The sequence below is a fragment of the Mangifera indica genome, chromosome 1, assembly GCF_011075055.1.
Source record: "Mangifera indica cultivar Alphonso chromosome 1, CATAS_Mindica_2.1, whole genome shotgun sequence".
Taxonomy (NCBI): domain Eukaryota; kingdom Viridiplantae; phylum Streptophyta; class Magnoliopsida; order Sapindales; family Anacardiaceae; genus Mangifera; species Mangifera indica.
The window spans coordinates 3,053,093-3,074,097 of record NC_058137.1 but is presented as its reverse complement, the minus strand read 5'-3'; the positions used below and the strand labels follow the sequence as shown (position 1 = coordinate 3,074,097).

The window sequence follows — 21,005 nt, the reverse complement described above, 5'->3', positions numbered from 1 at the left end:
TATATAAACTTCCTTTTTTGCACTTTTTTTTTGTACTACACCAGTCAGTCATTCTTCTTCACTCTCTTTTAGGATTTACACGTGAAGATAATGAAGAAGAAGTTTTTTATGGCATGCATTAACAAGTGGAGGAAAATGGGGAGTCGGGTTCTTCCTTGTGCAGCTGGAGGTTGTGAGTATTGTTATCAATGGAGTTTGTGGCCTTCGATGCAGCGTGAGGGAGAGGCCATTCCCAGAGATGTGCCAAAGGGTCATTTAGTGGTGTATGTTGGAGAGAATTACAAGCGTTATGTGATCAAAATCTCTTTGCTGAAGCACCCTCTTTTCATGGCATTGCTGGATCAAGCACGGGATGAATATGATTTCACCACCCACAAAAAACTCTGCATTCCTTGTGAAGAGAATACCTTTCTTGATGTTGTTCGTTGTGCCACTTCTCCTCACCATCGAAGCATGTTTTTGTGTCTTTAATTAACCAATTCGTCTACATTTACAAGTCTTTTTGAGAATTTAACTCATTCATGTGGATTAGTTGCATGTCTGGTTAATGATATAATCCAATTGTGACCCTTTGACAAATCTAAAAGATCCGACACTACAACTTTTGGATTAAAGATGTCAAAATTTTATTAAATCCAATAATCCGATATTAAAAATTGCAGGCTATAATTTCTTTACATATTGTTTCTAGTTGATGATTGTAATTGTTAGTATGATTGAATTCATTAACATGAATTTGCTTATTTTGCTTTCTGCTCTTTAATGCATCTTGTGTTGCAAGCTGGCTCTTTATCACATCACAACTTAATACTGAAGCTGGACAACTGCAGACAATAGACCCACCCACTGACGCCCTGACACTATTTTGGTAGTTTTCAATTGACTCCAGGAGGATAAATTCAAAAAAATAATAATAAAAATAAAAAGGAAAAGATTTTGAAGCGGAGATGGAAGTGCTACCGGTTTAACTCGTATCCAGAAAGAACCTGCTGGAAGCTGCAATTAGACAACTCATAGCAAATTGCCGACAATCATTTACTTACTTGTACAGGTTTCTTTGAGTGGGAAAAGATGTAAAATTCTCAAGTAAAAATTTGAGTTCAAAATTAGCTTTTGATATATCAAGATAAAAATAATAAAAATTCGATTTAAATAAAAATTTTTAATTAAAAAATAATATATAAAATAAACACCACAATATTTTCACAACCCCATATAAAGAGTTGAATGTCTTCGAATTTCTACGGATGTACATCTGATTGGCCAGGCTAAAAATAGTCTAATTAATTTAGAGCGATTTATATTTTTCCAGGGTACAGATAAAAACTCGGACAAATCTTCAAGCCTGTTAAGACAAGTGGTTCCCAAATAACGAAAAGAAAAGGTGATAGGCGTTTCTTCTTCAGGTTTGGCTGTTTGAGACAACGGAATGACAGAATAGAGATGACACTCAGGAGCCGGTGGACTTAAAAGAGATTTAAACATTATTTTGTTAATTTATTTTTTATTTTTTACATTATTTTATTTAATTTATCAATAATAAAAGATTACGATAATCTTTTATTATTAATATTGACATAACAAATAATATAAATAATAATTTAATTATTACTTTCACTTTTATTAAAAGATTACCAAAATAACATTGATTTTGATTTTATTATAATTATATTATTATTTATTAATTTTTTAAGATAAAAATAAATTTATTTTTAATTAATATAATAAATAATATAAAAATATTTAAAACTAATTATATTTAACGATATTTAAATAAAATAATTTATTAATATTTTTTTATTATTTTTAACCAAACACAATAATTATTTATACTTATTAAATTTTATTAAATATAATAATTATTTATAATTAATAATTTTTTAAATAATCTATTTTCAAAATAATTTATTTATTTTAATAATAAAACATTACATCAATCAAACTCCTTAATTTTTTAAAACAAGGCTAGGAAAGGGGGCTTAACCAGAAATTTTGTCCAAATAATTCAAACCAGAAGTCCAACCACAGTATGCTGCAGTGCCTTTTATAATCAAATGTTGACTGAGTGAAGTGATTGCTCGATTCAGCAAAGAGATAACCTAAACGGTTTCATTTGACCCATTTAAGATGCAGAAAGAAATTTCATCCATTGCTTATTAAAAAAATTCTGGATAGTTTGCTATTGCCACTGGGCTGCACAAACAATCAAAAGAGGTTTTCGAATTGCTGTAATTCGCAAAGGTCGTTTAGCCCCTGTGAACTAGGATTTTTTTTTTTCAGAACCAAACTAAATGCAACGAGACAGAACTAAAGAACCAAAAAAGGCAGTGAAAGAGCCAATCCAATTAGATAATACCGGGGCTGCTGTTTGATGGGATACGCAGTCAATCTGTAAACCTGGACCTAAAAAAAAAAAGGTCACCCACCAGCGCCTTAAATTTGCCAGGCTAGGCTGAGAAAATTTTGTTTTAGTAAAGATGATCATTCTTGTCTGTTGAGGCGGCCAACTTCAAGACATCCTGGAATTGTGCACAACTAGAGAGAAATTATACAATTTGTTAGCAGAAAAGCACAAATAAAAAGACATGCAAATCAAGATTCCAGAGTGACACAAAAGAATATGACCTAAGCAAACTTTCAGCTCAGCCCTACCATCAAAAGATATTCATTGGGAGGTCGTATGCTTCAAAGAATTAGGTATTGAATGGAAACCTAAAAAGATACTATGAGCTTAAAAGATAGCAGCAGCCAAATTCAGACTATCAGCAGAAGATATGATCACCAGAAAATAACTTTTTAAAAAGAGGTGCACATAAACATTAAGGGGCAGTAAGAAAGATAACTTCATTTCCTAAAACAAGTCTAACCCAACCATTAAAAACACAATCATATCAATATAAATTATTAAATGGATTCAACACTGAAAAACACATTCAAATACTCCTATAGAAACATCCTCATATAAACAATCTCCACTAGTTCTCCGATGACCACAAACCCCCGTGAACCAGATGTACATTACAATGGAATCAAGGACAGGACACATAATATCACTTCATATCGAGTGGAAGAAAAAAAAAACCTCCAGCTAATTTGAATGGAGGCTGACTGTTCATTAACTTTAAAATAGAAGACTTAGGCTGGCACAACTCCTGGCATCCGTTATTGCATGTATTCCTGCTATTTTCTGTGGATTGAGGTTTCCAGATAGAGGATTTATTTAATGTTGAATGAAAAATGAAATTTAAACCAATCATACACAGTGTAGTATCAACAACCAATGGTTTTATCTGTCTATTAATGTTACTAGTCTGGACACAGGGCTTAATCCAAGAATATATTCAGCCTAATTAAGGAGCAAAAATAGATAATGTATGACCCACTAGCATGCATAACATACATATAATATCTTCAATTTTCTCTACTTTTTTATCCCCACCTCCTTTTCTCCCTGATATGTTGGAAGTGTATAAAATGACAATAACAAGTTACTTCCAGATTGACATGGACACCAAAACCCATAACCAACAAAAAAGGATAGGATATTAAAGACAATCCCTAAAGTGTGCCTACCACGACGAAACTCACATGTGATACAATCTGCAACTCATCAAAGCAATATCATAATTGCTGCTGTTAGCATCTTGCTAAGAACAATTTCTCCAAAAGTCACTAAATTATGATAGGACCTTGGCTCACTTCCTAAGCTTCTCTAGTCCAAATACTCATCTCTCACTTATTAATTTTAACTGTCATAGTAACATATCAAGATAATGCCAAAGGCAAAGCAAGGACTGCTGGTTAAAAGTTCATGCACCATAAAAAACACAGACAAGGATTACAAATGTAATCGAGGAAAGAAAATTTTTCATAATAATGCAGTAACACATATACATGCTTGACCATGTAGATAATGGCATCAATTCAGTACCATGTATATATCTCAGTGAAACACCTACGAAAGGAAAACGAAGGGAATAAATAAAAAAATAAATTTCTCAAGCTTAGAAGCATGCATATCAGAACGGCGGTAAATCAATTACCATTCTCAAGTATATTGCCATCACCAGAAACAGGTACTGCAGTGCATTTAAAACATTGATTGGAACAAAATATTCACATGAAGCATTTGCTTGGAAAATATACACGAGTAATATGTAATCTTGTTGTAAAGTACATACAACATATCGTTGGTGATTACACCAGCCAGTGGCAGTGCTATATCAATGGGAATGCAAAACAGGAAGACACAGAGCACTGAAGACATAACCGCGACTTTTAGCGTTCAATTGAAGCCCGCAACTGCAAAGGAAATCATCATGCCATTATCTACTAGATATCATCTATGTCCATCAACCAAACCCTCCAATTCCCTCCGCCCAAAACTCATTCCCTCTATATTAGCATCCCTAGACCTTGCAGCAAAGTAAAAGATCAGCCAAGCCACCATAAAGTAAACCTCTACAGTTGATTGTAAAATCATAGCAAAAGATTTCCCAAACACATGAGCCAAAGCCCACCTTGCACATGATCCACAAAGTATAGCCTCCAGACATTTAATCTGTATAGCTTGATTTATCATTGTCAATAACATATAACAACCTTCTTTAACTATCTCTCTTCCGGTCCTCCTTGAGTCAACAATGGCAACCCAGGCATCAACAGCAAATATAAAAGCCACAAAGGTATCTGCCAAAGACCATGTAAACAAGAACCCTGAGATCTCTTTTTCAAACCCTCGTATCCATGTTGACATAACAGAAAACGGCATCAATTTCAACCTCACAAAAAGCTTGAAAAATGAGTATTGATCCTCAATTTCCCCAAAAAACCACAAGCCGAGAAGCTGAGTCAAAGCATCTCTAACTGCCCATCTCATTAAAACAAAACCAGTAAGCCTTTTTATTCCCAATCTTGACCCATCCCACACAACACCAAATAATGAACTAAACCTTCCAACCAAATCATTTACGACTGTAACAAAAACAATCCCCAGAACCCATGAATAAATTGCGGTAAACCCTAAAATTACCCAACCATAAGCAGCCGACAAGAAACTCACGAGGAAAAACAATGCTGTCACGTCACGACGACCCAGCTCTAGTCCCTTTATAAGCATTTGAAAATCGACAATTCTCTCCATTTCTTGACCATCATGAGCCCCTTCTTGTTCACTAACATCATCATAACTTAACTCTTCTCTACCAGTGGATTTCTCTAATCTGCCACTCATTTTAAATGTAACACCATGACGAATCATATAGGAAAATTCAATTCCATTATCAACGATTTCATTAGAAAACCCTAAACTGGGATCGAAATCAGAGAAAATTACCAGAGTGGCATTGACAGGCTTTTTGAGGAGAGGATTGAACATTGGTCTATCAATGTCATCATCTCCGGAGAAGAAATCATCGTCCAAAGTTCCAACACGTGTCAGATGTAAAAAGGGGCGGCGACGCTGGTGGTGGTGGTGGCGGTGATGGTGGTGAGGATGGTGAAGATGCAGACGGCGCGTGGATGAGTGGTGATTGGAGAAGTCCAGCCGGGAGAGGAGAGACTTGAGAGAGGCGTCGCGGTCGATGAAGGAGGTGAGGAGGTAGGACCCACTCTCGACGAGGGAACGAAAGGAGAATAAAAGGAGAGAAAGGAAGAGAAATGTATGGAGATTGGCAGTGAAGGTGGCGGTGGTTTGTTTGATCAACTGGCTGGTGCTGCGGATGTGGCGCAGCCGTGGCTGATCGGTCATCGCTTGCGGCGGCTGAGATGGTGGTGGAGGAGACTTCTATGTTTTTGTTTTATGTTGGGAGTTTGTTTGATCGCGAGTGGTGGTGATGATGCAAGCTCCAAAGGATTGAAAAAAGGGTGGGTCTTTGCGCAAGCGTTTCCAAAGGCGTGCTCAATACGCGCGACCTGCAATGAAATTACATTTCATTTTGGGCTTAATAAACTTCTCAAAATTATAAATATTATTAAATAAATTACCTTCCTTTTGTTTTTTTTCACATGTTAAATCCAAATTTTGCGCATGTTATAAAGTTTCAAACCCTGAAGAGATTAATTCATTCAACTCTATTATTATTAATATTATCATATCACAACTGCAATTGTTGTTGTCACGTAAAATTGACCTATATCACATCTGATTTTTAATACTTTTGGTTTTACAAGAAGTGTAATATTTTATTTGTAGAAAAAAATCTAAGTTTAAATATTTATTATATTTTAAAATTCTAACTTATTTAATATAAAAATTATATATTTAAATTTATCTATCTAATTAATAAAAAAAAATTTATTTACACATGATAACAATGACCCTAATCAATTGACAGGCCTTTACATGATATGACCTGTGAATATAACGGTTTTTATCAGAATCAACCTGACACCACCCACCATTGCGTCTATAATGGATGATGATTTATAGTTACATTATAAATGGCTAGTTTGGTTGCACAAAAAGATAATTTAATCAACCCACCAGCCTACTTGTCGGTAAAATATGTGCAGAAGTTCGCCTTCGCAATTAACTCTAAAACTTCAGTCTTACACTAACCAAAAAAATGGAATAGCTTTGACGACATTTATAATTATCAAATATAATACAAGACTGGCATAAAAACTGAATATTTTAACTCTTTAACTAGAGCAAAAAATTAACCAAAGTTAAAAAGCAACTTTCGTCTCTAGTACATAATAATACGTTTATTTGCTGTTATAAGATTAATGATCAGAATTACCAAAATGCAAACAAAAATTCTCGGCGACAGGCAATTTTCCCCTAACAATCTTTTAGTTGAATATTTTTTGGCATTTCACATGTCGGCTAGCACATTAATTATGATGTATTTACCTTCTCAAGGACGCCCATATTCCCCCAGGCAGAACAGTGACAACAGGGCCAACTTTTAGATAGTCATCAAGGTGACGGGTCTTATTCCCCTTAAACATAGAACTTCTGTGAAAGAAATGAACATCTGAAACATGGCTCAAAAAAATGGAAGCTAGAAATTCAGCATGCCCTCAATTCTTGTTGCAACATATCTTTAAAGATGGTCACAAATAGCCTTTGTAAAATCCGTTGTTGTTGAAGAGCCACCAAGATCAGCAGTTCGATACTTTCCCTCTGCAATTGTGTCTAGGATAGCATTCTGGATATTATCAGCCTTGTCATGGAATTCTAAATGGCGCAACATTGACACAGCACTCAGCAGCAAGGCAGTTGGATTTGCCAAATTCTAGTTCCAGTGTAAACACATAAGCAGATAAGTAGCAAATAAATGGTCAGATAGTAAATGAAAGCAATCAGTAGAAAATATAATGTGCTCCAAAGGAACTTGGCGAGCCAAAGTCACCCACTTAACAGCAATTGAGAAGTTTTTGGAGGAGACATCAAGCTTACTGACACAAAACATTCACCTCACTAGTATCTCATACATTAGCACACCTATTTTAAATTGGAAAAGACATATCTCAAGCATGATCACCAATAAAAATTGCTGTCAACCTATGGAGAGAATATCCAAATCTATTCAAACTTTGTTTATGTTTCTAGAAGGGCACACTAAAAACCTAAAGCCACCAGTATTTCTTCAGAAGCTTAATGAGTCCCCTCCTTCCCATACTCTAATCTGAAGATCAATTATCTGTAATAACTAAACAATGGTATTATTAACTTACCAGGAAAAGAGAAAACTCCAAAGCAATTAAATAACCAAACAGACATGAATATACATATGGCAGAGTTAAATAGTGACTTGATAAGGATCATTGCAAGATAAAATTCATGAATTAGATTTTAAGGCCAACCTTTCCAGCAATATCAGGTGCTGACCCATGAACAGCTTCAGCAAGGGCAATTCCTCCCTCTCCAATATTGCAACTGCACCATAAATTAACTGCTGTTAGATGATCAAAAATACGTTTTTCAAGTAGACAGAGGATCCTGGTTACCTTGGTGTTAGGCCCAATCCACCAATCAAACCAGCACATAAATCACTGATAATGTCACCGTAGAGGTTGGGCATCACCAATACATCAAATAGAGCTGGATTTTTCACAAGCTGTACATGGAAACAAATTAGTCAGTTTTGGCCCCTAACTTTGTTTTGATACTATTAAAACAGAAAAACAACAAAGCACCACCCTTGCAGTTCCTTATTATTCAATCAGTTATACATCTAAGATATCTTCACATAACAAAAGTATATGTGTTAAGGAATTGATAATACCATCATGCAGCAATTGTCAATAACAACTTCCTCATATATTATATCAGGGTACTTCTCTGCAACTTCACGACAACACTGCAGGTAAATATAAGTCAAATTTCATATTCGGAAATATAGATTTTCAGTAGAGTAGTCGGTTCTAAATCATTGAAAAATGGTAGACCTTGAGGAAGAGACCATCTGTTCTCTGCATAATATTGGCTTTGTGTATTGCAGACACTCTCTTTCTTCCATGCATCTTGGCATAGTGAAAAGCATATTCAGCCACCCTCAAACTAGCCTGACGGGTAATAATTTTGAGACTCTCAACCACACCTCTTACCACCTATCATAAGAAATTAAAAACTCCTTAGAATTATATTATATTCATAGTATGTTTGTTAGCAGAAATATATTCTTGCAAGAAAAGCTCACTTGATGTTCAAGTCCACTGTACTCCCCTTCAGTATTTTCACGGATAGTGATAAGATTGACATCATCATACCGAGTTTTATAGCCAGGAAGACTGTAGCAAGGCCTAACATTGGCATATAAATTAAGTTCTTTCCTCAAAGTAAGGTTCAAAGATCGATGACCTTTTCCGATTGGAGTTGCCATAGGCCCTTTCAAGCCTACCCTGTTTCGTCGTACTGATTCTAAACTTTCCCATGTCAGAAAACTTTGAGTTCTGGGATCAACTTCAGATCCAACATAGTGCTCCTCCCACTCAATTGGCACTTCAGCTGTTCTAAATACCTACATCAGTGCAAATGAAAACATCTGTCATATCTTTAAGTTGCATTTTGGCATAGTACTATTACTAAAAATGCTTGAACTTTGCCAACTAAAGTCATCATTAACATGATCCATTATCTTTTGCCATAATATATGAAAAAATAGAATATTCAGGATACTAGCTCAACAAATGGCAAAGAACAACACTGCAGAAATTTCTGCCTCGAGAACAATCTACAAATTTGGATGAAAATTTAAGTATAAACAAAACAGAAAAAAAAAATCAACATAAATAAGAATACAACATATTCCCATCAATAAGGTCAAATCCGACCTTACACCTCCAAATCCCAAGATGAACATCCTCAAAACCATGAATTACAAACAAATAAATTACTCCTAAAACCCATATTCCGATGAATAACCAACTAAACAAAATATTCAATCCTGCATTTTACTTTCACTTCTTTTCTCAATGGGTAAGTCAATTTCCCCCATTCAACCACAACTTCCGCACTCTCATTGTATATAAATTAACTATTTAACAAGCATCTCCTTACACTTCAACTCATGCAAAGCGTCCAAGCAGATAATAAATAAAAAATATGACATGAAAATTGTAAATTTTATTCCTCTACATAAGGTAAAACTTAATTACAGAAGGACCGTCGGCAAAATGGAAGATCTGTTTGATTATATTAAACTTCAATCCACATCTCTGAAGAATTCCATAAGAAGTTTACAACAATATTCGTGGTAATGTCTTTGCTTATTTTTGCCAGAGATGAGAACGAAATTATTCTAGCACAAAATACTTAAGGAAAAATTAAGCTACAAGATGAACGATAGAAGCCATCCAATATAATCATCAATATAATTCAAAAGAATCAAAACGAAGAAGTTAAAAAACAAATAGGAGCATGCAACGACGAGAAGCAAAGCCGGTTTGGAGCGGAGTTGACCTGTTTAACGGACTCGGCGATTTCGGGGCCGATTCCATCGCCGGGAAAGAGAGTAGCTCGGATCGGAGCAGCATCGGCCAAGAAGTATTTAGCCAAAGGTAAAATTGAGGTAGGGTTAGAGTTGGATCCGTTTCGGAGGACTCGTCTCAAGAGCTGAGTCGCCATTATGATCAGTCTTGTGCTTTTGGTGCGTCGACGTAATTTCGAAAAGAATAATAAAAATAAATTTATTTTTGTCCGAACGGAATTCAATACCCATTCAAAAGTCGAAAGGTTCCGTACGATACGCTCCCTCGGTCCGATTATTTAGACCTACGGCACAGGAAAATTTTATCATAAGCTTAGATTAAGCTTGATATGGGGAACATTTCTTGTTCTTCCATTTTTTGATTTATCATAAGCTTAGATTAATGTGTTTGTGCTTGAAGTAATTCCAGTGCAAACTTATCATAAAAACAATTAAAAAAAACAAATTATAAGTTTGGCATGACATGGTTTAATAAAGAAAAATTCATATAAATCTTGGTCAAATGTGCATAAATTCAAATTTACCAACCGGGTCTTAGAAAATACTATATTATAGTAAACCAAGTTTGAATGGGAGAATAGCAGTCGATTAATTGGTCAAAACTTAGATGGCCTATTATAGCGTGAAATATTTGCATTAATTTATTCATATAAATATTACAAATTTTATATAATAAATAATATTATTTATAAATTGAATCAACCTTATCTAGGAATGACAATTTCAACCTAAATTTAAAGTGTTTGATCTTTTTTTATTTTAACAAAGAAAAAACGTCCTAAAAAAATGAAGAAGGGAAATGACACAGAATGAAAAATATTTTCGTAATTGAAGATAGAGATACACATGTCTCGTCTTTACCCTACTCTATCCCAGTCTTCATCTCTGTCTCTTTATATTAATAATTTTACTTAAAATATTAATATATTTTTATAGTTTTAGTTTTTTAGATTTTTAATATTTATTTATATTTTTATTATATATATTAATATAATTAATATTTGTAATATTTGAAATAATTAATTAATTTTATTATTTAATATATTTATATTATATTTAGATAATATAAAAAATAAATCTTTTTTTATAAATATAAAAATAAAGAGTAGATTTTTTCTTTTAGATAAAAAGTAAGAAAGAGATTTTTTTTATGATGAGAATAAAAAATCATTATCAGTCTCATAACGAAGGTTGATATCTTTTACCAAAATGAATACGGAAACGGGATATGCCCCTCCCCTTATGCCATCCCTAACCTTATCATCATAGAAATGGTCCAAGTAAAATTATATTTATGTAGGCTTAGTAAGTATAACTATTTTATAAGCTTAAAATTTGTAATTAATTTAGAATAATGCTGGCCTGGAGGACCCACACAAAATAATAAATTAATCCCTTCAAATATGATCGCCTGCACTAGTCAATATTACTCATTCTCCTCTCTTAGTCCACGTCATCACTACAATCAAAACCCTCCGATTTTCACCTCTTCAACGGCTCAGATAGTTTCCTTCGTCAACTCCTTGAGCTCACCTAATGCACAACCAGGTCTCTCTCTTTCCCTATATATAGGCCTCTGCTGTCTCTCTTTTCCTCAGGAAATCCCCTTACACTTATTTGCAAACTGTAATCAAAAAGCTTTTCAGCCATCTCTCTAAGTGCTTCTCTTCTCTTTCTTGTTAGAATTTTTCTGTTTAATACTCAGTAAATTAAGCAATGGAAGCAGCTGCGATGAACAGTCAGGAAAACGGATGTTTGAAGAGTTTATGCAAAGCTTCTAATGATCCCTTGAACTGGGGACTGCTGGCCGAGGGTCTTAAAGGGAGTCATTTGGATGAAGTGAAGCGTATGGTGGTGGAGTACAGGAAGCCGGTGGTGAAGCTTGGTGGTGAGACTTTGACGATAGCTCAGGTGGCTGCAATTGCAACCGATAAGTCTGGCGTCAAGGTTGAGCTTTCAGAATCAGCCAGAGATGGCGTCAAAGCTAGCAGTGATTGGGTGATGGAGAGCATGAATAATGGAACTGATAGTTATGGTGTGACCACAGGTTTCGGTGCAACTTCCCACAGAAGAACCAAAAACGGTGGCGCTCTTCAGAAGGAACTCATTCGATTCTTGAATGCCGGAATCTTTGGTAATGGAACAGAGGCGTGTCACACACTGCCTCACTCAGCAACAAGAGCGGCCATGCTTGTGAGGATCAACACTCTTCTCCAGGGTTACTCTGGAATCAGATTTGAACTCTTGGAAGCAATTACCAGTCTTCTCAATAACAACATTACTCCTTGCCTCCCACTTCGTGGCACTATCACTGCTTCCGGCGATCTTGTTCCTCTGTCTTACATTGCCGGATTACTTACCGGTCGCCCCAATTCCAAGGCCACTGGACCTAACGGAGAAATCATTAATGCTGAAGAAGCCTCTAAACTCGCCGGTTTTGAAGTCTTTGAGTTGCAGCCTAAAGAAGGCCTTGCACTTGTGAACGGTACTGCTGTTGGTTCTGGAATGGCTTCAATGGTTCTTTTTGAGGCTAATGTTCTTGGTGTGTTGTCCGAAATTTTGTCAGCAATTTTTGCGGAAGTGATGCAGGGAAAACCTGAATTCACTGACCATTTGACACATAAGTTGAAGCACCATCCAGGCCAAATTGAGGCTGCAGCAATTATGGAACATATTTTAGATGGCAGTTCTTATGTTCAAGCTGCCAAGAAATTGCACGAGATGGATCCTCTTCAAAAGCCGAAACAGGATCGTTATGCCCTTAGGACTTCACCACAATGGCTTGGCCCACTGATTGAAGTAATCAGATTTTCAACAAAATCAATTGAAAGGGAGATCAACTCCGTCAATGACAACCCTCTGATCGATGTTTCAAGGAACAAAGCCTTGCATGGAGGCAACTTCCAGGGGACCCCAATTGGTGTTTCAATGGACAATACACGTTTGGCTATTGCATCTATTGGTAAACTTATGTTCGCCCAATTTTCAGAGCTTGTTAATGACTTCTACAACAATGGGTTGCCATCAAATCTCTCTGGCGGCAGAAATCCAAGCTTGGATTATGGCTTCAAGGGAGCTGAAATCGCTATGGCTTCCTATTGTTCTGAGCTCCAATACCTTGCCAATCCAGTCACCAGCCATGTCCAAAGTGCTGAGCAACATAACCAAGACGTGAACTCCTTGGGACTCATCTCTTCAAGGAAAACTGCTGAAGCTGTTGACATTTTGAAGCTTATGTCTTCTACGTACTTGGTAGCACTTTGCCAAGCAATTGATCTGAGGCACTTGGAGGAGAATTTGAAGAACACAGTTAAGAACACCGTAAGCCATGTGGCTAAGAAGGTTCTTACAATTGGAGCAAATGGAGAACTTCACCCATCGAGATTCTGTGAGAAAGATCTGATCAAAGTGGTTGATCGCGAACATGTTTTCGCTTACATAGATGACCCCTGCAGTGCTACCTATCCATTGATGCAAAAGCTGAGACAAGTACTTGTTGAACATGCATTGAACAATGGTGAAAATGAGAAGAATGTGAACTCTTCAATCTTCCAAAAGATTGGAGCATTTGAGGGGGAATTGAAGGCCGTTTTGCCTAAAGAGGTGGAGAATGCTAGAATTGTGATTGAAAATGGAAATGCAGCCATTCCCAACAGGATCAAAGAATGCAGGTCTTATCCATTGTACAAGTTTGTGAGGGAAGAGCTGGGAACAGGATTCTTAACAGGTGAAAAAGTGAAGTCACCCGGAGAGGATTTTGATAAAGTATTCACTGCTATGTGCCAGGGTAAGATCATTGATCCAATGCTAGATTGTCTCACAGACTGGAATGGTGCTCCTCTTCCACTCTGCTAGTGTGATTTTGTTTTTCTTTCTTTAATTTCATTATTTTCAATTCCTGGTGAAAGTAATTGCCTAATGCCTATGTGATAAATGATTAAAATTCATTTGTAATGTGTTTTTCTGAATATAGAACATGAGAAATGGTTGCTCACTTTTTCCACTGTTAAATAGCAAAGATTGGAGCATTGTTCAATGAACAAGAGGTGCATATATTCTCCTGAACTTGTCTTTGAGCCTGATTAAATTTCTTGTAAATAATTGTACTACAAAGCTGAAGCAAATTCAGAAATAAGCCCAAACCAGGAGCACTGTTTGCGAAGCAAATATTTGTGTGGTAATAGGCCCTGCTGCCATTCACATGTATGCTTGTGGTCTTAAATAAGCTATGAGCACTAATGAAAATATTTTTTTAAATTGTTTGATTGCATTTTGAAAATCCACATGGGATTATAAATAAGCTATTTTAAGACTTCTTTCATTCATATATATATATATATATATATATATATATATATATATATATATATATGTGTGTGTGTGTGTGTGTGTGTGTGTGTGTGTGTGTGTGTGTGTGTGTATTACACTATTTTAATGAGTGGAAGAATTGTTGAGACTTGTTGTACTTAAAATAAAGGGAAATAAAGAAAAAAGAATAGCAACAATATACCTAATTATTCATATATCGATCAATGAATTTATGTTATCATTTAAATGACACTATGTAAGTATAATGTCGTGAGATCACACCTTTCTCCATGAGATTGCAATAGAATTACATTTAAAAATGAGTGATTCAAGTTAGAATTGTATCAAATTTGTACAAATTTAAAATTAAAATCGCATCTGACTTAATGCAATTCTGGGTAGAATTGCACCTCTATATGCTTGCATTACACGTATAAAGGTGAAATCTCACCAAAATCACACATTTCCAAGTGCAATTTTGTTTGAATTACACTTATAGAGGCATGATCATGTTGAAATCATATACAAAAATAGATGATCTAGTCGAAGTGTACATATCCCAATGTGATTTGGTGATCTACGTTGATAATTTTTTTTCTAACTCATTTTTTAATAAATGTTAATTTTTTTTTTCTTTCACTTATTTCTTTTCAATAAAGTAAATATAAATATAAAATTATTGAGAGATTTTTCTAGAAAATTGAAAAATATAAGAGTGATGGTGAAAATAACAAGAAAAGAAGGATAACTGATAATAAAGATGATTGAAAAAGAAAGATGATTGGTGATGTTAATGGTGAAGATGACTAAAAAGGAATAATGATCAATAATAATGTTGTTGGTGAAGATGAAAGGAAGAGAAAATGATGGTCGATGATTAGTGGTAAATGTGACAAAAGGAGAAAGATGATGGGTGACAATAGTGTTGTTGATGAAGATGAAAAGAGATAAAAGAAATTAATTGACAGTTGATGGTGAATATCTGAAGATGATGGGAGGAAAAGAAATAAAAAAATAAGAAAATTTTACTTTTTAGACAAGAAAAGATAATAAATTATAATTATAATTATTAGAGAATAAAATGGTAAATTAAATATTACTGGAGGACAAATTGGTCAATTGAATTTCATATTTGATAGGGGTATTTTTGAAATTTAAAAAAATTAAAGATATATTGATAATTAAAATTTGTATTAAATAGTGATGACATTCTTGTCATTATATTAACAAAAGGTAAAATAATAATCTATACCGAAATATAAATTTAAAGTTATTGAGAGATTTTTCTAGAAAATTGAAAAATATAAGAGTGATGGTAAAAATAACAAAAAAAGAAGGATAACTAATAATAAAAATGATTAGAAAAGAAAGATGACTGGTGATGTTGATAGTGAAGATGACTAAAAATGAATAATGATAAACAATAATGTTGTTGGTGAAGATGAAGGGAAGAGAAAAGGATGGTCGACGATCAGTGGTAAAGATGACAAAAGGAGAAAGATGATGGGTGACGATAGTGTTGTTGATGAAGATGAAAAGAGATGAAAGAAATTAATTGACAGTTGATGATGGATATTTGAAGATGATGGGAGGAGAAGAAATAAAAAAATAAAAAAATAAGAAAAATTTACTTTTTAGGCAAGAAAAGATAATAAATTATAATTATAATTATTAGAGAATAAAATGGTAAATTAAATATTACTGGAAGACAAATTGGTCAATTGAATTTCATATTTGCTAGGGGTATTTTTGTAATTTAAAAAAATTAAAGATATATTAATAATTAAAATTTGTATTAAATAGTGATGACATTCTTGTCATTATATTAACAAAAGGTAAAATAATAATCTTTACTGAAATCAAACCGAATTCACTAATGAAAATTGATGACAAATGAAAAATTCTATATTTCTAACTGAAAAGATACAAATTTCTTGTTTCACCAAAGCTTGGGTGGAAATTTGCCATTTGGCCAAAAGAAATACTAAACATTTCTCCCCAAATGTGCACATTTTAAATAGGTCATTCTAACATTCAAATTTGGTTTATTATATAGTATTTTCCAAGACCCACTTGATGAGATTTATCCAAATTTGACCAAGTTTTATCAAAGATAACGAATTATTCTTTGGTAAATTAGGTCATACTAATAATAATACCAACTAACATAATTAGGATGTTAGTAGATGAAATATTTTATTTTATTATTATTATTTTTTTAATCGAATTGATTTACTTGGTGAAAAACCATTTCACCCTTAGTGGAAAATATACCATTTTTTAAGTGGGCATGAAAAGCCTTTCATACCAAATAATTGGAGCTCTTTTTTTTTTTTTTTCCTTTTCGAATAATTATTTAGAGGTGAGATAGTTGAGTACTCTAGTGTGAAAATAGAAGACACGTGTAATAATTTTATGGTTGCCCAACTCTTTAATTGAACTAGAAGACGAAAACATGAAAAGTGAGTGGCAGAATGGCCACTCAATTTAGGACCATCCATAGGAGAATTCCCCAGAGACAAGAAGAAAGAGATACGTGTATGTAAATAAGAATTGGAGAATTCCCCAGCAATTGGAGTCCTGTTGTCTAAACTACTATAATTAGCTATGATGAAGTAGGTTTGAGGGCTTCTCGTTGCCCACCTTTAGGACCACCTTAGCTAGCTTTGATGATGAGCAGGATTTAGAGGCTCAAATAAAAAATCAATTGGTTGTCTTCAAATGACAGACGTATGCATCTTAACAATGTGTCACATATATTTGCCAAAGATGTTGACAGACATATTCTGAATCTCATTGGATAATGTGGACAGAGGGTGTCACTGTGCACTCATACAAAACACGTTTCTGATGTACGATAATAGATGTTTGTGTCGAATTTTTTTTTTTTTTGGGGGTTTTTTTAAGCATCACAAGCACTCTGAGGTTTCACTGTTTTGGATACTTTAACTTGAAGGCCGCAAAGAAAATGTTGAAGTCGTTGCAGAGGCGCCTTTCAATCCGACACTAACCTAAGCAAATGGGAGCCTAATCTTTAGGCCAGAGCCTTTCATTTTATAGAGGCCTGTAAATTTCCTTCAGCTTTGCTTTAGATAAATGCAGTACAATTATTAAGATGAAATTCAATCTTATACAAGGAACAATGCCCCAATCTTTGATACTTAACAGTCGAAAAAAGAGGAACCATTTCTCACTTATTATATAATGAAAATCATTACAAATGGATTTTTATTCATTTAATAACGTAGGCATTAGCCAATTTTATTCACAGGGAATTTTAGAAATTAAAGAAAGAAAAAAAAAAAAAAAAGCTCTAGCAGAGTGGAAGAGGGGCACCATTCCAGTCTGTGAGACACTCTAGCATTGGATCAATGATCTTGCCTTGACACATAGCAGTGAATACTTTATCAAATTCTTCTCCTGGTGACTTCACTTTTTCACCAGTTAAGAATCCTGTTCCCAGCTCTTCCCTCACAAACTTGTACAATGGATAAGACCTGCATTCTTTGATCCTGTTGGGAATCGCCGCATTTCCATTCTCAATCACAACTCTAGCATTCTCCACCTCTTTAGGCAAAACGGCCTTCAATTCCTCCTCAAATGCTCCAATCTTTTGGAAGATTGAAGAGTTCACATTCTTCTCATTTTCTCCGTTGTTCAATGCATGATCAACAAGTTCTTGTCTCAACTTTTGCATCAATGGATAAGTAGCACTGCAGGGGTCATCTATGTAAGCGAAAACATGTTCGCGATCAACCACTTTGATCAGATCTTTCTCACAGAATCTAGATGGGTGAAGTTCTCCATTTGCTCCAATTGTAAGAACCTTCTTAGCCACATGGCTTACGGTGTTCTTAACTGTGTTCTTCAAATTCTCCTCCAAGTGCCTCAGATCAATTGCTTGGCAAAGTGCTACCAAGTACGTAGAAGACATAAGCTTCAAAATGTCAACAGCTTCAGCAGTTTTCCTTGAAGAGATGAGTCCCAAGGAGTTCACGTCTTGGTTATGTTGCTCAGCACTTTGGACATGGCTGGTGACTGGATTGGCAAGGTATTGGAGCTCAGAACAATAGGAAGCCATAGCGATTTCAGCTCCCTTGAAGCCATAATCCAAGCTTGGATTTCTGCCGCCAGAGAGATTTGATGGCAACCCATTGTTGTAGAAGTCATTAACAAGCTCTGAAAATTGGGCGAACATAAGTTTACCAATAGATGCAATAGCCAAACGTGTATTGTCCATTGAAACACCAATTGGGGTCCCCTGGAAGTTGCCTCCATGCAAGGCTTTGTTCCTTGAAACATCGATCAGAGGGTTGTCATTGACGGAGTTGATCTCCCTTTCAATTGATTTTGTTGAAAATCTGATTACTTCAATCAGTGGGCCAAGCCATTGTGGTGAAGTCCTAAGGGCATAACGATCCTGTTTCGGCTTTTGAAGAGGATCCATCTCGTGCAATTTCTTGGCAGCTTGAACATAAGAACTGCCATCTAAAATATGTTCCATAATTGCTGCAGCCTCAATTTGGCCTGGATGGTGCTTCAACTTATGTGTCAAATGGTCAGTGAATTCAGGTTTTCCCTGCATCACTTCCGCAAAAATTGCTGACAAAATTTCGGACAACACACCAAGAACATTAGCCTCAAAAAGAACCATTGAAGCCATTCCAGAACCAACAGCAGTACCGTTCACAAGTGCAAGGCCTTCTTTAGGCTGCAACTCAAAGACTTCAAAACCGGCGAGTTTAGAGGCTTCTTCAGCATTAATGATTTCTCCGTTAGGTCCAGTGGCCTTGGAATTGGGGCGACCGGTAAGTAATCCGGCAATGTAAGACAGAGGAACAAGGTCACCGGAGGCAGTGATAGTGCCACGAAGTGGGAGGCAAGGAGTAATGTTGTTATTGAGAAGACTGGTAATTGCTTCCAAGATTTCAAATCTGATTCCAGAGTAACCCTGGAGAAGAGTGTTGATCCTGACAAGCATGGCCGCTCTTGTTGCTGAGTGAGGCAGTGTGTGACACGACTCTGTTCCATTACCAAAGATTCCGGCATTCAAGAATCGAATGAGCTCCTTCTGAAGAGCGCCACCGTTTTTGGTTCTTCTATGGGAAGTTGCACCGAAACCAGTGGTGACACCATAACTATCAGTTCCGTTATTCATGCTCTCCATTACCCAGTCACTGCTGGCTTTAACACCATCTCTGGCAGACTCTGAAAGCTCAACTCTGACGCCAGACTCGTCCGTTGCAATGGCAGCCACCTGAGCTATCGTCAAAGTCTCACCACCGAGTTTCACCACAGGCTTCCTGTACTCGGCCACCATACGCTTCACTTCATCCAAATGACTCCCTTTAAGACCCTCTGCCACCAATCCCCAGTTCAAAGGATCATTAGAAGCCGTGCAGAAACCATTCAAGCACCCGTTTTCATGACCGTTCATTGCAGCCATTTCCATTGCTTAATTTATAAAGATAATAAAAAAAAAAAAAAAAAGAGAGAGGTGGAAACCAAGAGAGAGGTGAGAAGCTTTTGTATTTACTTGAAATCTTTGTAAGGGGATTTCCTGAGAAAACGAAGGAGAGAATGAAGATGTATATATAGAGATAAGAGAGAGACATTACCGTGCTGTAGAAAGTAACAGGGATTGGTAGGTAAGCTCAAGGGTGGTAGAGGGAAACTGCGGGTTGTTCGGGAAGAGATCTGGACTGTTGATGTAGTGGAGATCGGAGGGGTAGGGATTGTGGTGGCCTGGACTGAGTAAGAGCGAGAAAGAGTAATATTGACTGGGTGAAAGATAGTGGAAAATATTGGTGAAGACTGAAGAATGGGCCAAGAGGTCAGTCAACCATGTCCACGTCAGCATAATCCTAAACTAATTACAGGTCATAAAGAATATAAATAATAGATACAATGAACTCTCCCATTGCTTATTATTTTTATAGTATATTCCAATACATATTTGACCATGTTTTAAATAAAGAAAATGAATTTTCCTATAGTAAATTATGTCATACTAATAAAAATACATAATTTTATATACAAATAATTAATTCAAATACAGACAAAATAAATTGTCAATTGTACTAAAATGGGTAACACAAAACAAATATTTGCACACAATGCAACCATGTGTACACATTTATTATGAGTCCACATAAAACCAAATGTGAACATAAAAGGTGATAGTTTACCAAAAGCACCTTTAGTAATACCAAACAAATTCTGAAAGTAATATAAAGTATGTTTGAAAATTTTGAATTAAAAAAAAAGGTCAGGATATAATTGATTTAGGGTGTGAAAAGAACAATTTTCTCTTACAAATAATGTGTATAGAAGGCTGAATAAGATATTATTTAAAAATATAGTTTATTTATATTTTGAGTGTTTTTCCTAAAATATTTGGAAAATATAGTTTATTAGAGACACTTTGTCATATAAAAATCCAACAGTTCCATATCTGGGAATAACACAGAAATGCATCCTGATGAATTTTATATTAGACAGCCATTATTTTGAGTCTTTTTTTGCACCAAATTATTCCCAAAATCTCATCCTTACTGAGAATTTTTTATGGTCTACCTTTACTTCATCACATTTGTCCTGAAATTGGTGTTATCAAGGTTCAAGACTGCACATTCCTTTAAAAAAAAAAAAAAATTCCAGAAAAAGAAGTTGGGTTCAGGTTTAAGCATGAAATTCATTATAAACAACCTTTGTTTAAGCATGCCCCATCCAGGAATAATAAAAGAAATTGTTCATTTC

At 35.2% G+C, this 21,005-nt stretch overlaps 5 protein-coding genes across 6 annotated transcripts; 2 read left to right on the top strand and 3 right to left on the bottom strand.

Annotated features, from left to right (window-relative positions):
• Window positions 1-60: 60 nt before the first annotated feature.
• LOC123222812 (indole-3-acetic acid-induced protein ARG7) lies at window positions 61-476 on the top strand. Its single transcript, XM_044645816.1, has one exon. The coding sequence runs from the start codon at window positions 91-93 to the stop codon at window positions 469-471; it is 381 nt and encodes a 126-aa protein (XP_044501751.1). The 5' UTR covers window positions 61-90; the 3' UTR covers window positions 472-476.
• A 3,541-nt stretch (window positions 477-4,017) lies between these two features.
• Window positions 4,018-5,946, bottom strand: LOC123229893. Of its 2 annotated transcripts, XM_044655924.1 has the most exons (2): window positions 4,521-5,946; window positions 4,018-4,415 (listed from the first exon to the last, which is right to left on the bottom strand). In XM_044655924.1, the coding sequence occupies exons 1-2, from the start codon at window positions 5,747-5,749 to the stop codon at window positions 4,340-4,342; spliced, it is 1,305 nt and encodes a 434-aa protein (XP_044511859.1). In that variant the 5' UTR covers window positions 5,750-5,946; the 3' UTR covers window positions 4,018-4,339. The 2 variants fall into 2 exon arrangements, with proteins under 2 accessions (XP_044511859.1, XP_044511850.1); XM_044655915.1 differs by having other exon boundaries at window positions 4,018-5,944.
• A 668-nt stretch (window positions 5,947-6,614) lies between these two features.
• LOC123193933 (isocitrate dehydrogenase [NAD] catalytic subunit 5, mitochondrial-like) lies at window positions 6,615-10,332 on the bottom strand. Its single transcript, XM_044607026.1, has 7 exons — window positions 9,911-10,332; window positions 8,649-8,969; window positions 8,398-8,559; window positions 8,235-8,309; window positions 7,957-8,066; window positions 7,813-7,885; window positions 6,615-7,241 (listed from the first exon to the last, which is right to left on the bottom strand). The coding sequence occupies exons 1-7, from the start codon at window positions 10,073-10,075 to the stop codon at window positions 7,050-7,052; spliced, it is 1,098 nt and encodes a 365-aa protein (XP_044462961.1). The 5' UTR covers window positions 10,076-10,332; the 3' UTR covers window positions 6,615-7,049.
• A 1,193-nt stretch (window positions 10,333-11,525) lies between these two features.
• On the top strand, window positions 11,526-14,003 carry LOC123224083 (phenylalanine ammonia-lyase). Its single transcript, XM_044647612.1, has one exon. The coding sequence runs from the start codon at window positions 11,655-11,657 to the stop codon at window positions 13,791-13,793; it is 2,139 nt and encodes a 712-aa protein (XP_044503547.1). The 5' UTR covers window positions 11,526-11,654; the 3' UTR covers window positions 13,794-14,003.
• A 3,413-nt stretch (window positions 14,004-17,416) lies between these two features.
• Window positions 17,417-20,051, bottom strand: LOC123224091 (phenylalanine ammonia-lyase-like). The gene has a single exon (XM_044647621.1). It carries the CDS (start codon window positions 19,696-19,698, stop codon window positions 17,560-17,562), a length of 2,139 nt encoding a protein of 712 aa, XP_044503556.1. The 5' UTR covers window positions 19,699-20,051; the 3' UTR covers window positions 17,417-17,559.
• Window positions 20,052-21,005: the final 954 nt, after the last annotated feature.

Coding starts and splice junctions, on each gene's coding strand:
- LOC123224091 (XM_044647621.1), bottom strand. CDS start 19,698: ATGGAAATGGCTGCAATGAACGGTCATGAAAACGGGTGCTTGAATGGT.
- LOC123222812 (XM_044645816.1), top strand. CDS start 91: ATGAAGAAGAAGTTTTTTATGGCATGCATTAACAAGTGGAGGAAAATG.
- LOC123229893 (XM_044655915.1), bottom strand. CDS start 5,749: ATGACCGATCAGCCACGGCTGCGCCACATCCGCAGCACCAGCCAGTTG.
- LOC123224083 (XM_044647612.1), top strand. CDS start 11,655: ATGGAAGCAGCTGCGATGAACAGTCAGGAAAACGGATGTTTGAAGAGT.
- LOC123193933 (XM_044607026.1), bottom strand. CDS start 10,075: ATGGCGACTCAGCTCTTGAGACGAGTCCTCCGAAACGGATCCAACTCT. Junction 8,067..8,234: donor TTGACAATTGCTGCATGATG/GTATTATCAATT, acceptor TTCCATGTACAG/CTTGTGAAAAATCCAGCTCT. Junction 7,886..7,956: donor GGATTGGGCCTAACACCAAG/GTAACCAGGATC, acceptor TTTATGGTGCAG/TTGCAATATTGGAGAGGGAG.